The sequence below is a fragment of the Osmerus mordax genome, chromosome 26 (genome assembly GCF_038355195.1).
Source record: "Osmerus mordax isolate fOsmMor3 chromosome 26, fOsmMor3.pri, whole genome shotgun sequence".
NCBI classification, from domain to species: Eukaryota; Metazoa; Chordata; class Actinopteri; order Osmeriformes; family Osmeridae; genus Osmerus; species Osmerus mordax.
In genome coordinates, this window is record NC_090075.1 from 437,435 (window position 1) to 456,713 (window position 19,279).

Consider the following 19,279-nt stretch of genomic DNA (forward strand, 5'->3'; position numbering starts at 1 on the left):
CTATCAATATTTAAGAGGCAGGCAGCTACTCCACCCACATTATGGCAGAGTGATTAAGGTGATAGTGAACGATAAACCTAAATGGGATCTAAAATGGAAATAGAGGAATCGTTTTTTTCCATGATCATGTACATTGACAGTTTCCGAGATTGCAGAAATGTCATTAATCTGCCATGATTAATATGATCCAGATTTGTAAATGAAGTAGCCTACACAATAAATATAAATATATAAACGTTCATTTAAGCATAGATGTTTGTTTGACACCAGTACACATCTCTAAATCGAGCTTTTCTCACATAAACATGTAGGCCTATACATTAAAAAATTTATTATGATGCATCAAATGTCAACACACTCATGAATCAGCTTGTTTCTGTAATACTGGGAGCATTTCATGTGATAATGATGACTTCAGCAATGCCAGACACCAGAGTAATCATGGAGGAGAATGTGGCAGCGGAGGCCGTTCCCCGGGCAAGCCCAAACAGATCTCCCTTCTCCTGAAGCGTGGGACTTTCCCTGACAGCCCATGGGCGTCGGGCACGTGGATATTGTGACGGTTTTTTAAACACAGACAGCATATTCTTCTACATGAACTGAATCTGAAAGGGCACTAACCACCTACATTTAAACCACTTGACTGAGGAGAACTGAAGAATAGGCCCATACTCCAACACAAGCTGGAAATGCAATCAAACCCAATCAAATGTTATTTGTATATCCCTTTATACAAACAATTTCAGGGCTTCCCACGTGCCCCCAGAACTGTGCCTATGGAAGGGAAAAGAAAGGGATTATTTATGGTTTATTAATATCTGCCCTAATAATTTCCCTTTTCCGTCGTTATCTTTTTTTTTCTTCTATACCCTTTTGTCCTCTGGTCTGTGCTTGACTACTAGCTTGGCTGCGGGGCCGTTGGATGCATTTTATAGCCAGGCCATTGCATTATCGAGGGTATAGGCTCCAGTTATGTCATGCGCAAGGCTGTTGGTATGTTTAAAGTATGGATGTCTAAAAATCTGCCAAAGTTTGCGTTTAAGAACAGGACGAATGGACATTGATGCACCGACACGTCATCGAGTCAAATATCTCATATCACTCAACCTGAAAAGCAAGACATTTCACGTTAAAGTGAACAATTGCCCAACTACTAATGATCTAGTCTCTACGGGGAAAGTTCCCCCATCAGGGAATACCAGAGAAGGGGATGAGGCGGGGCATCAGTGGATGTGAAGGCTCGTTATCTCCGCCTGCGGACTAAACCGAATGAGTGTCCATAGAAGGAAACGTTGCCGGAGCGCGCGGTGCGTTTCAGAGCATGACGAATTGACCGGATGGTTGGCCGCTAACCCACGATTCATTATTCAATGGTCAAAACAACGTCTGGGTACTGGGTTTGTGGGCCCAAATACCTCAAAGTTTTTTTCATTAAGAGGGAAATAGTAATTTTCCGTTGCCTCATTTGTCATTGAGTCGCGGTAGGCTACATCAACAAGATGGATCTGGAATATCACACACCGCTTCGCACCCCAATTTTCCCACCAAGGAGTTAAGCGGTTCAAGGTTGGGTAATGTTGATGTGGCTTTGTGCCTTTGCTCTGACAAACGTGGCAGAGCAACTTCGTCATATTCGTTCATTATTTTGCTAAATGTTATCTCTTCCAGACCTTTGTCAGAAATGATCTCGCAATTATTATCCACTGGCCAGTATTGAATGTCATGTCTCACAGTTTGGAACAGGAGTTCAAATTTACTCTTAAAACAGTAACAATGCGCAGCCTATTTAACTCGCACATAAAAGGTCTAGATTATTTTGTATCTGCATGGCTGAACTCAACTTTGTTTCTGTTATAATCTATTTCAGGAAGATACTCAGAAGATTCTCATCAGGGAGGAGGGCTAGATTTGTTTTGACAGTCGACCGCCATACACGGCGACTGATTAGGAGGCGCGGCGTTTGAGTGCATGCCAGCGGTAATGAGGGGCATGGAGATGTTGCGCCGCTCGTCTGTGTTCGCGGCTGAAGTGATGGAAGTATTCGACCGCTCGCCAACAGACAAGGAACTCGTGTCGCAGTCCAAGGCCTTATGCAGGGACTACATCCACTCTCGGTTGAACCGAGCGGGAATAGGATGGTCAAAGCCTGAGCACGGACTGTCGGCATCGGGGGGCACGCTTGGAGAGGTGTCCTTAGTGCTCCTCTGGCTGGGTGAGTGTTGAGGTTCCTGTTTCTCCACGCCAGGCATGTCTCAGCTTTTCGCGTGATGATGTTTTCATTTGACCGCAACAGCAGAATCTCATGACCAGATTGGAACGCCGATTGACTCATTAGATTGATGCGGGTAGAGGCAGGTCCCTCTATGAACCTCGCCTATGTTGTGTTGTCTCCCAGGTGACGAGTTGGAATACCTCCGGCCCAACATTTACCGAAATGTAGCCCGCCAGTTGAACATCACGGTGGCGTCTGAGAGCGTGGTGTCGGACGCCTTCCTAGCAGTGGCTGCTGACATTTTCTCCACAGGTAAGATCTGCTTTCAGAGAGTTCACTTTATTGGACACAGAGGTATTTGCGTGCCGTTTGTTGGCAGGCCAGCAACAGGTTAATGGAAGGTGGGGATGGCGGTAGGCCTCGTGGTGTTCTGGAGAGAAAGGAGATGAACTTTTGAACTTACTATCAGTGAAACAATCTAAACACAACAAATGGGGATTCAAGGCAGAAGCTTGACTCGTTTTATGCAGTAAGAAACTGTAATTTTTCTGCTTTTATGGCTCTCTTCTAACTGATTTATAGAAGACCTGAGAGTGATGGTAAAAATAGACAATTTTTAGAGCAAGACACTGAGAGAGAGCCCTTGCAGCACTTTGTAAAATAAACAGTCTAGGATCAGATTCAGGCGTGTTTCTGCTGCAGGTCTCCTGCCTGCCTGGCTGGAGAGTAATAGTCCATATTAGGCTAGAATGTGGCCATGTGAGTGTTTTCAGGGCCCCTCCCTTCAGCTCACCCAGCAACTTCAGTACAACCAGCCTTTTTTCCTCAGGGACTACAAAGCCGTTTTACTGAAGTGACTGACAGAACAACGCTAAGGCGTGCCACTGGCAAAGTTCAGACCTCTTTCTGTTTGTGTTTGGAAACTGGATTTGGAGTTATGTTTTTAGGGAGAAACCTGTGTGGTTGATATGGTGTTGAACAGCGAAGTGAAACTCCACCGTACGTGAGCACCATGAGCAAAGCATTGAAGAGAAGTCATGTTTCTAACTCAAGACTATCTCTCAACATGTCATCTGACAGACAGAAGCCAGCGTTCAATCTTTCCCAAACTTCTACTGAACCAGACAAAATCCCACAACTTTAACAATGTCAGATTGGGTTTGAGGAGTTGTTACATTGGTAAATACTTTTAAATGTTTACATCCAACATTTTAACCCTCACGCAAGGATACTTAGACGTGAGGCTGACAGTTTATCAGAGGCCTGTCAGCCCTGCAGCCTGCCTCTCCCCAGAGGAAGCCCTGGGCAGCTAGATAAGAGGCTCGCAGGCTCTGGACAGGGTACACAGTTTCCTTCACCAGCTATGGCTCACCTCGACTCTGATCTGCTGTTAAAACATGATAGGTCAGGGATAAAGCACATACATTTTACAAACATAAAAAAACAGATTTTATATGTTACATATTTGTGATTGATCTCAGATGTAGGTTTTAGAGGGGACCACACCAGTCTTACTTTGCGGTCACAGACCTGGTCAGTCTGGGAAGCAGCCTTATAAAGCTTAAAAAGGGATTTGCTGTTCAGAGAGACAGAAATCTCCACTATGCAGCTCTTTCTACAAGACACATGGTGATGATACTCATTTAGACCTTTAAGTGTCAAACACCAGCTTGAATCTTCTCCCTGCACCATAAATGGGTAAGCAGAGAAAATCCCAATTTAAAACATGAGGATTAGGTTTGATGAATATCTGTTGTCGAGGCTAATAAGAAATAATGAATCTCACTCTGGCAGGCTAACCCAAGCTGTTCCTGGGGGAGGTGGGGGGTGAGACAGGCACGGTGGTCGGATGCCCTGGGTTGCTTCTGTGGTTATAAAACGTCTTTGTCCCAGTTTAAACCAGGAGGTTTCTGGCAGGGGAAGAGAGCCCCCAGTGTTCTCACAGCCCCGCTGAGGCCTCACAGCCCCGCCGAGGCCTCACAGCCCCGCTGAGGCCTCACAGCCCCGCTGAGGCCTCACAGCCCAGCTGAGGCCTCACAGCCCCGCCGAGGCCTCACAGCCCCGCTGAGGCCTCACAGCCCCCCTGAGGCCTCACAGCCCCCCTGTGGCCTCACAGCCCCGCCGAGGCCTCACAGCCCCGCCGAGGCCTCACAGCCCCGCCGAGGCCTCACAGCCCCCCTGTGGCCTCACAGCCCCGCTGAGGCCTCACAGCCCCGCCGAGGCCTCACAGCCCCGCCGAGGCCTCACAGCCCCGCCGAGGCCTCACAGCCCCCCTGTGGCCTCACAGCCCCGCTGAGGCCTCACAGCCCCCCTGTGGCCTCACAGCCCCGCCGAGGCCTCACAGCCCCGCCGAGGCCTCACAGCCCCGCCGAGGCCTCACAGCCCCCCTGTGGCCTCACAGCCCCGCTGAGGCCTCACAGCCCCGCTGAGGCCTCACAGCCCCCCTGTGGCCTCACAGCCCCGCCGAGGCCTCACAGCCCCGCCGAGGCCTCACAGCCCCGCCGAGGCCTCACAGCCCCCCTGAGGCCTCACAGCCCCGCCGAGGCCTCACATCCCCGCCGAGGCCTCACAGCCCCGCCGAGGCCTCACAGCCCCGCCGAGGCCTCACAGCCCCGCCGAGGCCTCACAGCCCCGCCGAGGCCTCACAGCCCCGCCGAGGCCTCACAGCCCCGCCGAGGCCTCACAGCCCCGCCGAGGCCTCGCTCCTCACAGGCCTGCACACAAACCACAGGATCATCATCTCTTTCTTCCTCTTTATTTAATCCCTCTTTGTCTGGTATCAAGCCAAGAGGTTGTGCTTTAGGTTAAGAAGAATTTGTGTTTACAGTACCAGTGTGGTGTGTGTGTGGTTTTTAAGAGGGTTTGTTTTTCAGGGTCAGTATATCCTGCCATCTTTTCACCTCTCCACCTCTCCCTCTCTCCTCTTCCCCTCCCTCGCTCCCTCTATCCCAGGTGTGACGTGGGGGAAGGTGGTGTCTCTGTATGCTGTGGCGGGGGCGCTGGCGGTGGACTGCGTGCGTCACGGCCATCCTGCCATGGTGCACACCATCGTGGACTGCATGGGAGAGTTCGTCCGCAAGAGCCTGGTGACCTGGCTCAAGAGGAGAGGGGGCTGGGTGCGACCACAGGAACAATCACAACATGTTTACATAATCGGCAGATGTTTTTATTCAAAGCAATGCAAGGGTGGAGAAATTCAAACCTTGACCTCTTTATCTGCATTCGAGTTCTCTATGCTTCACCACTGAGCTCCACCCCAGAGACTGCAGAGACTCGCAAGAAGGCCCAGTCACCATCCAACATCAGTGGTGTTTCTGGTTAGAGACCCAAGGGTGTGTTGGTAGGGGAGGGGCACAGGCTGCATATAGGGCGGGGTGGGGGGGATGTTTGACTTGTCTGCATTCATGGTCTGGCAGGTTAAGTCCTTGGTATGCGTATTATGCTGTGAAGGTAGGAAGGACTACTTAGCAGACATGATTTACACTGTTCTTATGCAACAATGCTGAAAGTAAAAAATGCACAGTAGGGGAGCTGGTTAAATCAGGTGTCTAGGACAGGGTTACTTATCTGTTTGGGAGGGACTGCGCTCCTTAAGCAGTTCACGACAGATTGAAGTACGATGATGGAAGACACGGTTTGGTGGTTCTATGGTTGGGAGATACTGTGCATACATAGGACACCCTCTCTATGCTATCACTGCTGAAGAACACAAATTACATCAAAGTGAGATTACTTTAGTATGAGTTAAATTAGTATTTAAGTGATGCACAGACGGAACTTGGACTGGGTCTGGCATAGTGCCTCTGTCTGGGTTCTGCCCTGGCGGCTGGTCTTCAGAGAGAACCAAGACTGCGGCCGTCTGAAGCGGTGTGTGGCAGCAGACAGTTGGACCAAGCGTGTTCCTCAGGGCTGCCTGTGGCTGGAGCCGCTTCTGAGGCAGTGAACTCTTCTGGATAAGTGGGACGTTACAAAATGGAAGATAATACGTTGTATAACTCGGCACAAGGGGGAGAATGAGGGGCCTATTTCTCTGAACGGCTGTTTGTGTGGATTCGTGATTACAGACGTTGTAGGCGTCCGTGAACCTGAGGTTCACAGGGCTCAAGTGGAACTTGACGTCTGTTTCTCTGTTGATATTCAGCTGTTTTATTGCCTTTGAGAACCTTTGGCCAATTGTTAAAAGCGGAATGCTGAAATGTGTTAAGATTACAGTGTTAGTTTTGGCTGTGAAACAAAATCAGGACAGTCACTTTGTGTTTCCGCTCACTACATCTTCCCAGGTTTTTTTTTAGATGATTTGAAAGTTATTTAAAACTCAAAGTTCAAGACCCTAAACTACAAAACCACCAATGAAAACTGTTTAGTAGTTGGATGACAGTCAGAAGTCTTGTGTGACACAACATGCTATGGTGAGCCAGTATTACAAACATGGCTTCAGACATCTGTGCCAGTATGATGGTAACAGTAGGTATTTTATTGATCCCCAATGGGAAATTGTGGCTTTGCATAAGGCAAGAAGAGGAAATAGGAGAAATGTACAAATATACAAAATACCAGAAATACACAGGCCTGTACATAATGTATCACACATATATACAGAACAGTGGTGCACTTCGCTTTGGATGAAAGCTTCTGCTACATGAAAAATATTTAATAGTTCAAGCAGCTTGTAGGTGGTTGCCTCTATCTAAAGCAGCCCTCCCTCTCCTCCAACAGGCTGACGTGACAAAATGTGTGGTGAACACAGACTCCAGCTTCCGGTCCCATTGGCTGGTGTCAGCGGCGTGCGTGTGTGGACACTACCTGCAGGCTGTGGTTTTCTACCTGCTGCGGGACAAGTAAGGGGGCGTGTCCACTCCAAGGACTGTCTTCCCTCCTCCAGCTGAGGACTGCCCCCTGCCTCCTCTCAGCCAACCACGGCTGTGTTTACGCCTGCTTGAGTTTGCACTGAGCCTCCGTGATCCCCACTCACCTGTACGAACACAACCCACTCACCTGTACGAACACAACCCACTCACCTGTACATGTAGCTTCCATGATACAGTTCAGTCACATGCAATCCAGTTCAAATGTCATCAAGGTATTTGACTCCTTTGCAGGAGTCCTGAGAGAGTATTAGAATCATTCAGTTACAGGAGTAATGCCCCATGGACAATATTCTAATGTGAGAACATGTTAAAGATTATCATTACTGGTGAACAAATAACTGGTGAATAATTTCAAATGAATGAGACCTGGTGTGGGAAAGAAATCTGCTGCCCCCTTGTGTTTGGAGATCTGAATGATACGAGCGAACAATTTTTCATTGGGTAGTAGGCTATATTATAATCCAGTACAAACTATTACAATCGATCACTGCAAATGTAAATTGCACAAATTGTGTGTGTGAGTGTGTGAGTGAGTGTGTGAGAGAATAAAGTTAGACAGTCATTTTTTGTGTGAGGACGTGTCAGCGGGACTTTGACCTTTTGTGCAATTAGCAACTAAACAATGTCACGTTCTTTATCGTTATTTTTACTGTCTTAGTTTTCATTATTAAAAAAAAAAATGTAAATATCTACAGTTTATGTTAGGCATGCAGCACAGTGTCTCCTCTAGAAATAAACTACTTTAACGACTTCATATTTTCAGTTAATAAGTCACGAAACTGAAATGATTCAGACGGTGGTATTTACAAAACTAAATCTTTTTTTTTAACCAAATTGAAAGAACTACTGGGTATTCCGTTTAGCAGCGTCATAATTTAGAGAGCACAAGATTAAATAGTTTAGTTAGAGCTATTATTTGGTATCAGTTATTGAGCAACCCTCTTGTGAAGGTAAACAAGCAGTCACGGGACACATGACACGTTGGATGAAATGTCTCTGGTTCCTGTGGATCCCGGATGGGCCTGCTCACATCGCTGATCTCAATAATGAGTTTCAGACGCAGCACTGCTGCAACGCAACGATCTCCACGTACAGATTTACAAATAGATATAGTCTGTCTTGCCCAAAAAAAAGTGTCTCCGCCCAAAACAGAAGATTCGATTGGATACAAGAAACAAAATCCCGCCTCCGCACAGCATTCTCTGGCATTTTCACGGACCTACGGTTTTCCTATTGGCCAAACAATAGTAACGCTGTACAACAAACAAGCTACGGTGGAAATCTGTCGGGATGGATGCAGGTAGGATGACTAGCTGACTAGCTTGGGCAGAACTGGTTAAATATTCTGCTATTTTAGTGACCTACAAAATGTAACTATGATAGTATACCGTGCTGTTTCCTGTAATCAGTTAGGTTCTTTATGCTTTTGTTATATTATGAGGACGGCCAGACTTTAAGCTAGACAGTCTGCTAGCTAGCGCGTTAGCTAGCAGTTGCTATCCTCTCTGGGTGTACATCTTTCATCATCGGTGGCCTCCCCGACGGGTGGAGATGTGCTCATTTGGACTATTCCAATCGTAGACAGTATAGGATTGGCATGGAGCAAGGACGAAAACTCCACGTACCCAGGCTACCTCCGTTTACAAAACCATAAACACTAGCCCTAGCTACTGACAGCATTGGTCTGTGAGCGCAAGTCGGCTTGCTTTGCAATGAGAATAAATAAACATGATGATGACTTCTTGAACGATATAGCATTTCATTCTTGTCGGTTGGCTAACTGTTTCGAAGCTAAGTAGCTTGCCTTATCTGTCCTTGATAGCTGTCCCGCCCTACGCCCATATATTTGACTGTCATCACATCAGTCAGTGTCATCTGTCACCAAATCGCTGCAGTAACTGACAGTGGACGAGCAGGCTTTTAAACAGCGACATGTTTTGCCGTCATTCAGCGCACAGAGCGAGTGCTATCAGCCGATTAGCCAGCACGCTGATACAGGGTTACTTATGTTCTCAGCTACCCTCACGTACGACACACTTCGCTTCGGAGAGTTTGAAGATTTCCCAGAGACCTCAGAGCCAGTGTGGATCTTAGGGAAACAGTTCAACGCGCTGACAGGTAGGGGGTCGCACCAGGTCAACTGTCACAATGTTCCTCCACATGCGTGACTCACCTGTGTTGATAAACCTCATCCATTCATGAGCCGAAATGACTAGTTCTTCAAACCCTACTGTACAGATTAGGTCGGTTTATAACAACTGCTTTTTCTCGATTCAGAAAAAGATGATATTTTGTCTGATGTTACATCGAGACTTTGGCTCACGTACAGAAAAAACTTCCCTCCCATCGGTGAGTAAGCGGTACACTTTGTAGTTTGGAGAAACATGCAACCGTAGTCTGTGTTTAAACGTTAGTTGAGCACCTGAATGTGTTGCAGGAGGAACAGGGCCCACGTCAGACACTGGCTGGGGCTGTATGCTGCGGTGCGGGCAGATGATCCTCGGAGAGGCTCTGATTTGCAGGCATTTAGGCAGAGGTAGTGCCGGTTTTTTAAACAACACTTAAATGCATATACTGTATTACACAAATCAAATGCAAGTAGGCTATAACACAAACAAAGAACATTTAAAAAGTAGATCCGTCACCCCAGCATCTGTCCATGCCTAGAGACTGCAAGTACTTCCTGGTACAGATCCCTGACTGTACTGCAATGTGTCAGTATGCCATACAAGGGAACAGCCTCAGGTCTAACGCTGGGATGTTTCGGTTGCAGACTGGAGGTGGGTGAGGGGACAGCAACAGAGAGAGGAGTATGTCAGCATTCTTAACGCTTTCATCGACAAGAAGGACAGCTACTATTCCCTTCATCAGATTGGTAAACACAGGTGTTGACTCGGTCATGGCTGACGTATGTGAGTAGGTGTGGTAATCACAGGTCGCCGTGTCTCCCTGTTGCAGCCCAGATGGGGGTTGGAGAGGGGAAGTCTATAGGCCAGTGGTACGGACCCAACACTGTGGCACAGGTCCTCAAGTAAGTCCAGCCATTAATGTTGTTCATTTTGATCGTTTGATAGAAAGCTCACCCCCTTAGCTTGTTTCCGTCAGGAAGCTGGCTGTGTTTGACACGTGGAGCCGGCTGGCTGTACATGTAGCGATGGACAACACCGTGGTGATCGAGGAGATCAGTGAGTACACCAGTCAGGCCCTGGGGATGGCTACTGTCACTTTAGAAACTAAGACTTGTCAGTTTGCAATAAGGGAAAATAAAAGGATTTTCATTATGCCTTCCCTCACTTCTTTCACTTCTCCTCACATCCCCCGTCCTCCAGAGCGGCTGTGTATGCCGTGGCTGGGGGGAGCAGCATGTGCTGAGCCAGGGGGAGCAGGGGAGCTGAACGGGGGGCTGGAGGGGGCCTGTGCCCTGGCGGAGGAGGAGACGGCTCTCTGGAAGCCCCTGGTGCTGCTGATCCCCCTGCGCCTGGGTCTGACGGACATCAACGAGGCCTACATAGAGACCCTGAAGGTGAGATGGACAGAAAGAGCGAGGGAAAGGGAGAATGTTATACAGAAAGGGAGGGAGAGCAATAAAGAGAGGAATGGAGCACTCCTTTATTTGCCCACTATAAACTGGTGTCGATCACCCTCCTTTTTGTTCACAGCAATGCTTCATGCTGCCTCAATCCTTGGGGGTTATCGGTGGGAAACCAAACAGTGCACATTACTTCATAGGCTATGTAGGTACGTTCAGAGTCAATTATCCACACACACACACACACACACACAACATTAAACCCGGTCTGACAAGCTAAGCTCACTGACACATCTGAAGGGTTTGTTTTCGTCTGTTTGTTCTAATGTCCTGTCCCTCCTGCAGGGGAGGAGCTGATCTACTTGGACCCCCACACCACCCAGCCTGCAGTGGACCCCCACACCACCCAGCCTGCAGTGGAGCCCTGTGGGGATGGACAGGTCCCGGACGACAGCTACCACTGCCAGCACCCGCCCTGCCGCATGCACATCTGTGAGCTGGACCCTTCCATCGCTGCGGTAGGTCAGGACGGATGCAGGGCATGATGGGAAGGGTGCAGGGCATGATGGGAAGGGTGCAGGGCATGATGGGAAGGGTGCAGGGCGTGATGGGAAGGGTGCAGGGCATGATGGGAAGGGTGCAGGGCGTGATGGGAAGGGTGCAGGGCATGATGGGAAGGGCATGATTAGAAGGCCAAGTGTTGTAAGGAGATGAACCTCCAGGTACTTCACACCTGATCAGACACTGATCCTGTTTCTGCCGCTCACCAGGGTTTCTTCTGCAGAACGGAGGACGACTTTGATGACTGGTGCATGCGCATCAGGAGGGTAAGTTTAACACTGGTCAGGGTTAAGTTTGGATTACATTTACACTTCTTTACATTTTCAATTTAGCCTGTTAACAGGCTTTTGCCTAAAGGGACTTATAATAAATAGCTGTCTATAGTAAATACCCACTGTACGTTCCAGTCTTACACGCACAGTGTGTGGGATCACTAATGTTTCTCAAAATCAGTTTTGGAGCACTGAGGTATAAGAGCAGTGACCCTGAGGTATAATGAGGTATGAGAGGACTAACTCTCCTTCCTTCCCAGCTGTCCTGCAGAGGAGGAGGTCTACCCATGTTTGAGCTGATCAACAGTCAACCTTCTCACCTGACCACGCTGGATGTGCTCAACCTCACTCCTGGTAAGATAACCCCAACCTCACTCCGGGTAAGATAACTTCAGTCATTGATTGATGCTAATCCAGTTCATATTTCCCCTCTCTGCTCCTAGATTTCTCAGGTCGGCTGGAGAGGTTTTTTGACTCAGAGGACGAGGAGTTTGAGATTTTGTCTCTCTGAAAACGAGGAGACGATTACGGTTTGCTCTCCTGGTGGAACCCAGAGGATCTCTGCATCAAAAGGGAAGTGGAACTGGTGACCTCGCCGCTCAGTTTGGCTCCAGAATGGCGTTCAGTTGTCGTGTTTCACAGCGTCCTTGGAAACCGCCACCGCCCGGCCCGCAGTCCTGCCAGGAGACATCCGGATGAGGCCCTGACAGCCAGGGCGCAGGACTAATTCAATATGCACATTGTCACATAATGCGTTTCCATGATTTTCTTTTGAGTCTTAACACTTTAAATGTTTATTTTAAAGTGATATATTGTGCCTTTCCCTGTACCCCCAAAGCAGAATTGCAATATGTGATGGTGTTTTGTCAAGAACTTGGTTAGATAGCGATGCATACTGGCTTACTGCTATGCCTCCTGGCTTATACAGTAAGTGAACGATATCTTCAATCTTTATCAATTGATGTAACAAGCAACCTTTACCTTTTCAAACCAAGTACAATAACTTGTATTATCTCAAGCAGAAGGCACTTGTCATGTCTAAAATATGTACACTAGTTCATCATTTTAAGATTATTTATTTACTCAACGCAATGTAAAAAGATTAAATCGATCTAAGGAATGGAATGGTAATAGTAAAAATAAAACTCAGTCACGCATAGTATTTGTCTGTGGCTCTCTTCAACTGTCTGGGTCCAGGTCTCTCCTCACGATACCAGGCTGAAGTCAAGTCTTTAACACTCTTTCCTGTCAATCACATCAGGACTAGAATGGAGTCTTCAGCAGACTCATTCATTTGTCACTTCTTAAAAAAAGAAAAACAGGTTGCTGTGATTGGTCCGGGTTCATTTCCACAGCTCACCAATAGGCTGAATCTCTGCTGCATTGATTGCACTTATGCTGTGGGTCTTGATGTCTGTGTGGACAGCCTCAATACTCTGGGCTGCATCAATCACCTGTAGAGGCACAAACACATCAGGATTTAATCAACAGCACATCAACTTGCGAAATTAATACTTATGAATTATTTTTTACTTTGAACATCTTATGTGTGTCAAAGTCAAGAGAGATTGTGTTTCCTACCTGCCAGTTAACTGAAGGATCCTTCATCAGCTGTTGAAACTTCTGCTGCACGGCTTTCTGGAAGACGCTGGTCTCATAGCGCTCCGACCCGAACTGGCCCCGCAGTGCCGCGTCGCTGGGGTTCAGCTGCAGGAACATCACCAGGTCGGGCTTGGGAAGACCCACGTCAGGATTCATACACCAGTCTAAACTGAACCCCTATATTGACACAAATAAAACAAGGTCACTGAACACTTTCCCACACATCTTTGGTCAATTTTCATACAAGTTGAAATTCCATTCGTAACAAGTACACACACATTTCCTGTTTGGTTAGGGAAAGGAGAAGTCTAACTCAGATGGAGTTTCAGAACAACAAAATTACAGATTTTATTCATCTGCAGTAAGAGATAACGCTGCGGACACACTCACGGGCTTGGCGCTGGTGAAAGCCACCCCAGAGAAGGCGTACCGATCCACAACCAGACTGATGCCCTGAGCCAGCTTCTCCTTCATCAGATGCCTGGTAACAAAGAGCATGGCTCATTATATGACATCACGACTCATCATCATTGAACGAGTCAGCCATGTCGCAGCTTAGGCTCCTCATGCAGGAAGCTTCGCATTTTTGAGTAGTAAATATACATATTAATGAGGGATATGCTGAAGATAATTGCGTCTACTTTAAATATGAGTAGAAAGGATTGCATTTGCCACGTTTAGACTTACACTTGTTCCCAGCGGTTGGCAGAAAACAACAAGTGCACCGTGTGGTCCTCGAGATTGCTTTTATTTTCCAGGTAAGCGTTGATCAGCTGTCCAATCTTTGTTGATCGATCTGATAATACAAACTATGACAATAGTACCGAAACTTCTGCTAAAGGTTTTAGTAAAACAAGCTAGCGAGAGCTTAGTATGTGTCCCTTCGTGCTCCCCCTTTCAAATCAAATATTCAATACATGTGTGCACAACATTTCAAGACCTTTCTCGAGCACATCTGTCAGATACTAAAAAGAAGGTGTACAGTGATATGAAGGTGGTTCGGGCAAAGTTTTACCTGGAAATCTCATCATCTCCGCCGGTCGACCACATTGTTGTAGTGCTTGAACTAGCTTGTTACATTGTGTTGTTTTTCCAGCTTTGTCCACTCCTTCTAGCACAATTAGAGCGCCTCTTCTGCATGTCATTGTTCGTACAAGCTTGAAAGTTAATACAGATAAAATGAAGTCTGGAATTAACTACTGGAAAATCTGATTCCTGCTTCAGTTCACGTTTTAGGGCGCTGAGTTTGCTCAGCTGAAACCCGCTTTTTGCGCGGGTTTGCGCAACATCACAAAAAATCACATCCTCTTCCGGTTTGTTCTTTTTCAAAATAAAGGTCAGTCTGACCTTTCAACATCATATACTTTGGATATTTTTTATAATTATTTCAACTAAAACTATAGTAACTGCCACTGAAAATAAAGTGGAAAAGAAAGAAATACCACCCTTATCCAAAGCAAAGTCACCAAAGCAAATGCAAACGGCATTTTCAATCAGAACTTTTATAGATCTTGAACGTCAGATAATTTCCTCACCAATAAGTTGTGATGGGCAACTTTATCACTTACATTGATAGTGGTCTTGTTAGGATATGCCAGTTTAAATTATTGCATATTTCATAAAAGATGACATTTAAAATAAAACTACATTGTAAAAAGTTGAGGACGCTATCTAGTGTTCAAATTATGAATGAGTTTGGCTCGAATTCTTTTGATCTGAAATCACAAAAATGTCATATACCGGTATGCACTTTAAAAGTACTCGAGAGGGAGACAGAATGACACATTCCTATATTTCAAAAGCACTTGAAAACAGTCTTGCAAAATATGTTTTATTGGACTTATCAAGCAGTTTCTCATCAGACATTGACATAGACATATCTATCCTGCCAGTGTAAGAGTTCATGGCCCAGCTGCATGGTTAGACCTTGCTCTTATGGCAGTGTTTTAGCGCATCCTTCAAAGCCCCCAGTATCAAGTCAACATTGGCCTTGCTGCTGTTACAGCCCATGAGCCCCACACGCAAAACCTGGTAAAAGAAACAGGTGAGATAGCAGAAACAGGTGAGAGATGGCAGATTTCCACCAAGCCGCCATTTGAAAACAGAACCCACCCACCATCCCATGATAATGATGTACATCCTCTTTCCATAGAACTATACTGCCCCCTGCCCTTACCCTCCATGCCCCCTTGCAACCACCCACCCACCCTCCCAACCTCACTTTTGCGCCCCACTGCCAGGAGACGGTCTAACACCATGTGAATGACATCATCCCTCCTACTTCATTAAACAACGGATGTTTTCATGTTTTCGTTCCTGACTAACGGGCAGCAGTCATGCGCTCACCATGCCAACCGAGGGCCCCAAGCCGCCAGAGATCTCCAGCTGGTGGGTCCTCATGATGTAGCTGGTGATTTCCTTCCAGTCGTAACCCGGAGGGGCCACGATGGTGGTCACCGTGGGCAACCTAGCTCTCTGCTCCAGCCATGGAAGGAAAACTCTTAGTCACATTTTTTGTCACAGAAACAGTTCTGCCTTCTGTGTTGTATCATCAGAGATGGGAAGTAACAAAGTACAAATAGAGTTTTATTCATGTTCAAAGGTAGTTTGAGGTCTGTCTGTGATACTGTACTTCAAGTGCAGTTGGAGCAGATGCATTATGGGAGACCGGATGCACCTTTTCTTTGATGAACAGTTTGAGGCCCATGTTCTCCAGGCCCTGGTGGAAATACTCAGCCACCTCCTGATGCCTCTGCCAACAGCTCTCCAGGCCCTGTGAGGGCAGGTGCAGGTGTGAGGGCAGGTGTGAGGTCAGGTGTGAGGGCAGGTGCAGGTGTGAGGGCAGGTGTGAGGGCAGGTGCAGGTGTGAGGGCAGGTGTGAGGGCAGTCAGTAAACCAGCTGAAATGTCGTACAACGATTTCCTGACAACTCTTTAAAGCGTTCAATGTATCATTTAGGGTTAGTAGGGGGTTAGAGGTGGGTTAGGGTTAGAGGAGGAGTAGAAGGTTGCAGGTGAGTCAGAGGAACCTAACTCACCTCTTCAGCAAGGATAGCCAGACCTTCTCTCAGCGAGTAGAACGCAGAAACAGGACATGTGTGGTGATATCTAGACCCAGGTGCAGAATGAAACACAATTAAATATGTACAACAGAGAGACTAAGGCTCGCAACTCACCTTCTCCTCACTGTCCCAGTACCATCCCCAAGTGCAAAAAGAGGTTTTCACAAAGTTTCTAAAGGTTTGAAAAAAGGTTTTGAAAAACAAAGTTTCTAAAGATTCTAAAATGTTGTATTGTTATGGTCTATCGTCACCCAGTTGTCCAAAAGTCTGTGTTGAACTGTCCCAGACATCTTTTTCATGGTCCCCGGGAAGACTTTAATTTTGAGCCCTGAGTGAGACATATGTCTTAGTTAATGATGATGACTGTCCAGTCACAGAAAAGCCTCACGTTCTCGTGTCTTTGCCATCACAGCCCCAGTAGTTTGACAGCCAGCTCAGATCCAGGTAGAACGACACAGGTTTGGTTTTCCGGTTGAAGATTTTCTGACTGAACAGAAAAAAATTAGGAATTGAAAAAGAAAGAAAAGTATACTATCTACTCAATCCATCTGCCACCATTTCTAAAGTCATGATGTTTTTAACATCTCTTTACCACGCTCTTTCACTGAAGGAGATGGGGGCTGACCCTGGAGGAGCATTCAGGACCTTCTGAGAACCAGAGTACAGGATGTCTATGTCTGCAAACACAAGGATGCAAAAACACATCACCTCCAGTATCAATGTTATGTAAGTCAAAAACGTCCATACATTACAGGTAACTGAATGATTTAAGATTTCGTGAATTGTTTCTGTGGCTACTCTGAGTGAGTTGGGAGATGAAGTCTGAGGATTTTCGACCTTGTTTGTCCATGTGAATCGGTGTTCCTCCCATGGAAGCAACACAGTCGACAAGGAAGAGACAGTCATACCTTCGAGAGACAGAACCGATGTTTAAATGTCCCCTTTTAGGACCAATACAGTTACTGTGAACGTCAGCGTAAGTAAGCTGCAGAGATGTTACCTGTGACACAGTTCCCCGATGCCGTCTAGCGGGTGAACAACCCCTGTGGAGGACTCTCCGTGAGTCAGGAACAAGAGAACCGGCCTGTGTCTGGACAGAGCCTAGGACACCACACACACATGAGCAACACACTCTCCTGTCTGTCTGCCACCCATCCACCCATCCATCCAGATGAGACTAACAGTGATCAGATATCAGTTGAGGATGCAGGGTCAGAGGATGACTGGATAGCAGTGCATGTTAGTTCTAATACCTTTTCTATTTCTTCATTTGTGAAGTATCCACCCGCTGGTGTCACAATCTTATTTACCCTGGCACCTGTTAAAATTCAGCACAAATTACATTAATTTACGTTAATAGGGAGTCAGGTGGCTGAGCGGTGAGGGAATCGGGCTAGTAATCCGAAGGTTGCCAGTTCGATTCCTGGTCAAGCCAACTGACGTTGTGTCCTTGGGCAAGGCACTTCACCCTACTTGCCTCGGGGGAATGTCCCTGTACTTACTGTAAGTCGCTCTGGATAAGAGCGTCTGCTAAATGTAAATGTAAAATGTACATTTATTTGGCAGAAAAGACAACTGAGAAGGTGCCTTCTGACACAGCTACCGTGTGTACAGTCAGTGTGCTATGAAAGCTACTGTGAGATGGAGTACCTATTCTCTCTGCTATCTCGGCCACTCTTTCTCCCCATATCCCGTTCACGCCGACGACAACACTGTCTTCTGCCTCCACGGCATTGAAGATGGCGCATTCCATGGCCGCGTGGCCTGTGCCGCTCACGGCTAGAGTCACGTTGTTCTGGGTCTGGAAGGCATACTGGACCCCACTCTTAATGTCACTCATCACCTACGAAACAACAACACAAAAGCAGCACTGTAGAATATTGAAACAGATTTGGGTCTCACTTTACCATCAACCATCAGCAACGAGTTTGCCCAGTTCCATATAACCTAATTGAAGTTCCAATTTGAAGGACCGGTTAGTGTAACAGACAAAGTATTTGGGCAAACACAGTTCTTACAACGCAGTTACTTGTTAGGTTTATGATGTAATACAAAATATACAAATAATTTTTCAAAGCGGAAAAATATAGTTGCAACTCTTTACTGTAAATCAATTATGAATGGCGCGTGTTAATATAAATAAATATCAACAGTGTGGATACAGACTTCACTTACTTTTAACATTTCTGGATGCATGTGACCCACAATTGGATTCGCCCCGGCCGCTAATATCCGAGGGGGCACGTTGGAAGGTCCAGGCCCAAACATGAAGCGGTGGGGAGCGACAAACGGGTTCTCCAAGCATTTTGGTGGAGGGACAGTGAGGGAGGACATGGCGCTACACTGGACGGTCGGATTAGCAAATATGAACGCAAAGATCGCTGGACTGAACAGCTACTGAGCGGCACCTGACTAGTAGGATCGCCTCTAAGGTGCACACCCCCCAACATTTGACCAACGAGACAACATCGGCGCTGGCTCGTTACTTATCTGCACACTAATATATGACAACAACATTGAATAACCCTCAAATGTGATATATCATTGTGATAGTAAAGTAACACCATGCTACAAGCGCTCTTAAACTGGATACATCTATCAAATGGGGCATATATTATGTTGCATTTTTGTATAGTATACCGTCAAATGTTAATCATTGACCACTGTGACTGCAGAATGTCACACTATCTCTAGTAACGCTCTACCCGACTTCATTAAAGAGCACGAAATGGTTAAATTGATTCTTAAATGTATTCAGATTTGTGTTCAGATTTATACATTAGTACTTAATTAACCTTCTGTGAGGAACTTACAGAAGGGTTGGATGACAAGCCCCTCCAAACTTCATGACGCAAACTGACCTGATCTCCAGGGTTAATAGATTTCCTCCAGTAGTTGGTTGACTGTTTGGTCAGGGATTACTGAATGACCCAGAGAGAGCCTTCACTTTGTACTTTGTTCTAACTGGTGAATTGTTGCCAGCAGACTTGAATCCTCCTCTAATCACCTCCTCTGAGACACTGTATCTGGGAAACCAATCTTCCATGAAAAATCTATTCTCATGAGTCTGTTCTCATTTTCAACAAGTTAACTGACTCCACACGTCTATAGGAGAGACAGAAAGCAATGTTGCTGTGTGACGTTATATCACAGCTACACAGACAATGAAAGAGT

At 46.6% G+C, this 19,279-nt stretch overlaps 4 protein-coding genes across 8 annotated transcripts; 2 read left to right on the forward strand and 2 right to left on the reverse strand.

The window, feature by feature from the left end:
- Positions 1-1,215: 1,215 nt before the first annotated feature.
- Positions 1,216-7,832, forward strand: boka (BCL2 family apoptosis regulator BOK a). Of its 3 annotated transcripts, none has more exons than XM_067230153.1 (5): positions 1,216-1,571; positions 1,868-2,212; positions 2,396-2,524; positions 5,165-5,328; positions 6,929-7,832. In XM_067230153.1, exons 2-5 carry the CDS (start codon positions 1,969-1,971, stop codon positions 7,052-7,054), a joined length of 663 nt encoding a protein of 220 aa, XP_067086254.1. In that variant the 5' UTR covers positions 1,216-1,571; positions 1,868-1,968; the 3' UTR covers positions 7,055-7,832. The 3 variants fall into 3 exon arrangements, with proteins under 3 accessions (XP_067086254.1, XP_067086253.1, XP_067086252.1); XM_067230151.1 differs by having other exon boundaries at positions 1,217-1,566; XM_067230152.1 differs by having other exon boundaries at positions 1,216-2,212.
- A 446-nt stretch (positions 7,833-8,278) lies between these two features.
- atg4b (autophagy related 4B, cysteine peptidase) lies at positions 8,279-12,617 on the forward strand. 3 transcript variants are annotated; one of them, XM_067229856.1, is made up of 13 exons: positions 8,279-8,380; positions 9,097-9,198; positions 9,358-9,429; positions 9,518-9,616; positions 9,854-9,955; positions 10,039-10,111; positions 10,186-10,265; positions 10,410-10,603; positions 10,740-10,829; positions 10,993-11,127; positions 11,380-11,436; positions 11,703-11,796; positions 11,886-12,617. In XM_067229856.1, the coding sequence occupies exons 1-13, from the start codon at positions 8,371-8,373 to the stop codon at positions 11,951-11,953; spliced, it is 1,176 nt and encodes a 391-aa protein (XP_067085957.1). In that variant the 5' UTR covers positions 8,279-8,370; the 3' UTR covers positions 11,954-12,617. The 3 variants fall into 3 exon arrangements, with proteins under 3 accessions (XP_067085957.1, XP_067085956.1, XP_067085955.1); XM_067229855.1 differs by having other exon boundaries at positions 10,740-10,818; positions 10,955-11,127; XM_067229854.1 differs by lacking the exon at positions 8,279-8,380 and having other exon boundaries at positions 9,087-9,198; positions 10,740-10,818; positions 10,955-11,127.
- Positions 12,499-14,304, reverse strand: dtymk (deoxythymidylate kinase (thymidylate kinase)). The gene is made up of 5 exons (XM_067229857.1): positions 14,060-14,304; positions 13,732-13,840; positions 13,435-13,525; positions 13,024-13,221; positions 12,499-12,896 (listed from the first exon to the last, which is right to left on the reverse strand). The coding sequence occupies exons 1-5, from the start codon at positions 14,187-14,189 to the stop codon at positions 12,786-12,788; spliced, it is 639 nt and encodes a 212-aa protein (XP_067085958.1). The 5' UTR covers positions 14,190-14,304; the 3' UTR covers positions 12,499-12,785.
- Positions 14,305-14,863: 559 nt separating this feature from the next.
- Positions 14,864-19,008, reverse strand: agxta (alanine--glyoxylate and serine--pyruvate aminotransferase a). Its single transcript, XM_067229808.1, has 12 exons — positions 18,967-19,008; positions 18,281-18,448; positions 17,756-17,948; positions 17,359-17,423; positions 17,106-17,206; positions 16,943-17,013; positions 16,698-16,782; positions 16,494-16,592; positions 16,082-16,151; positions 15,722-15,817; positions 15,391-15,519; positions 14,864-15,072 (listed from the first exon to the last, which is right to left on the reverse strand). Exons 2-12 carry the CDS (start codon positions 18,437-18,439, stop codon positions 14,965-14,967), a joined length of 1,176 nt encoding a protein of 391 aa, XP_067085909.1. The 5' UTR covers positions 18,440-18,448; positions 18,967-19,008; the 3' UTR covers positions 14,864-14,964.
- Between the last annotated feature and the right edge of the window lie 271 nt (positions 19,009-19,279).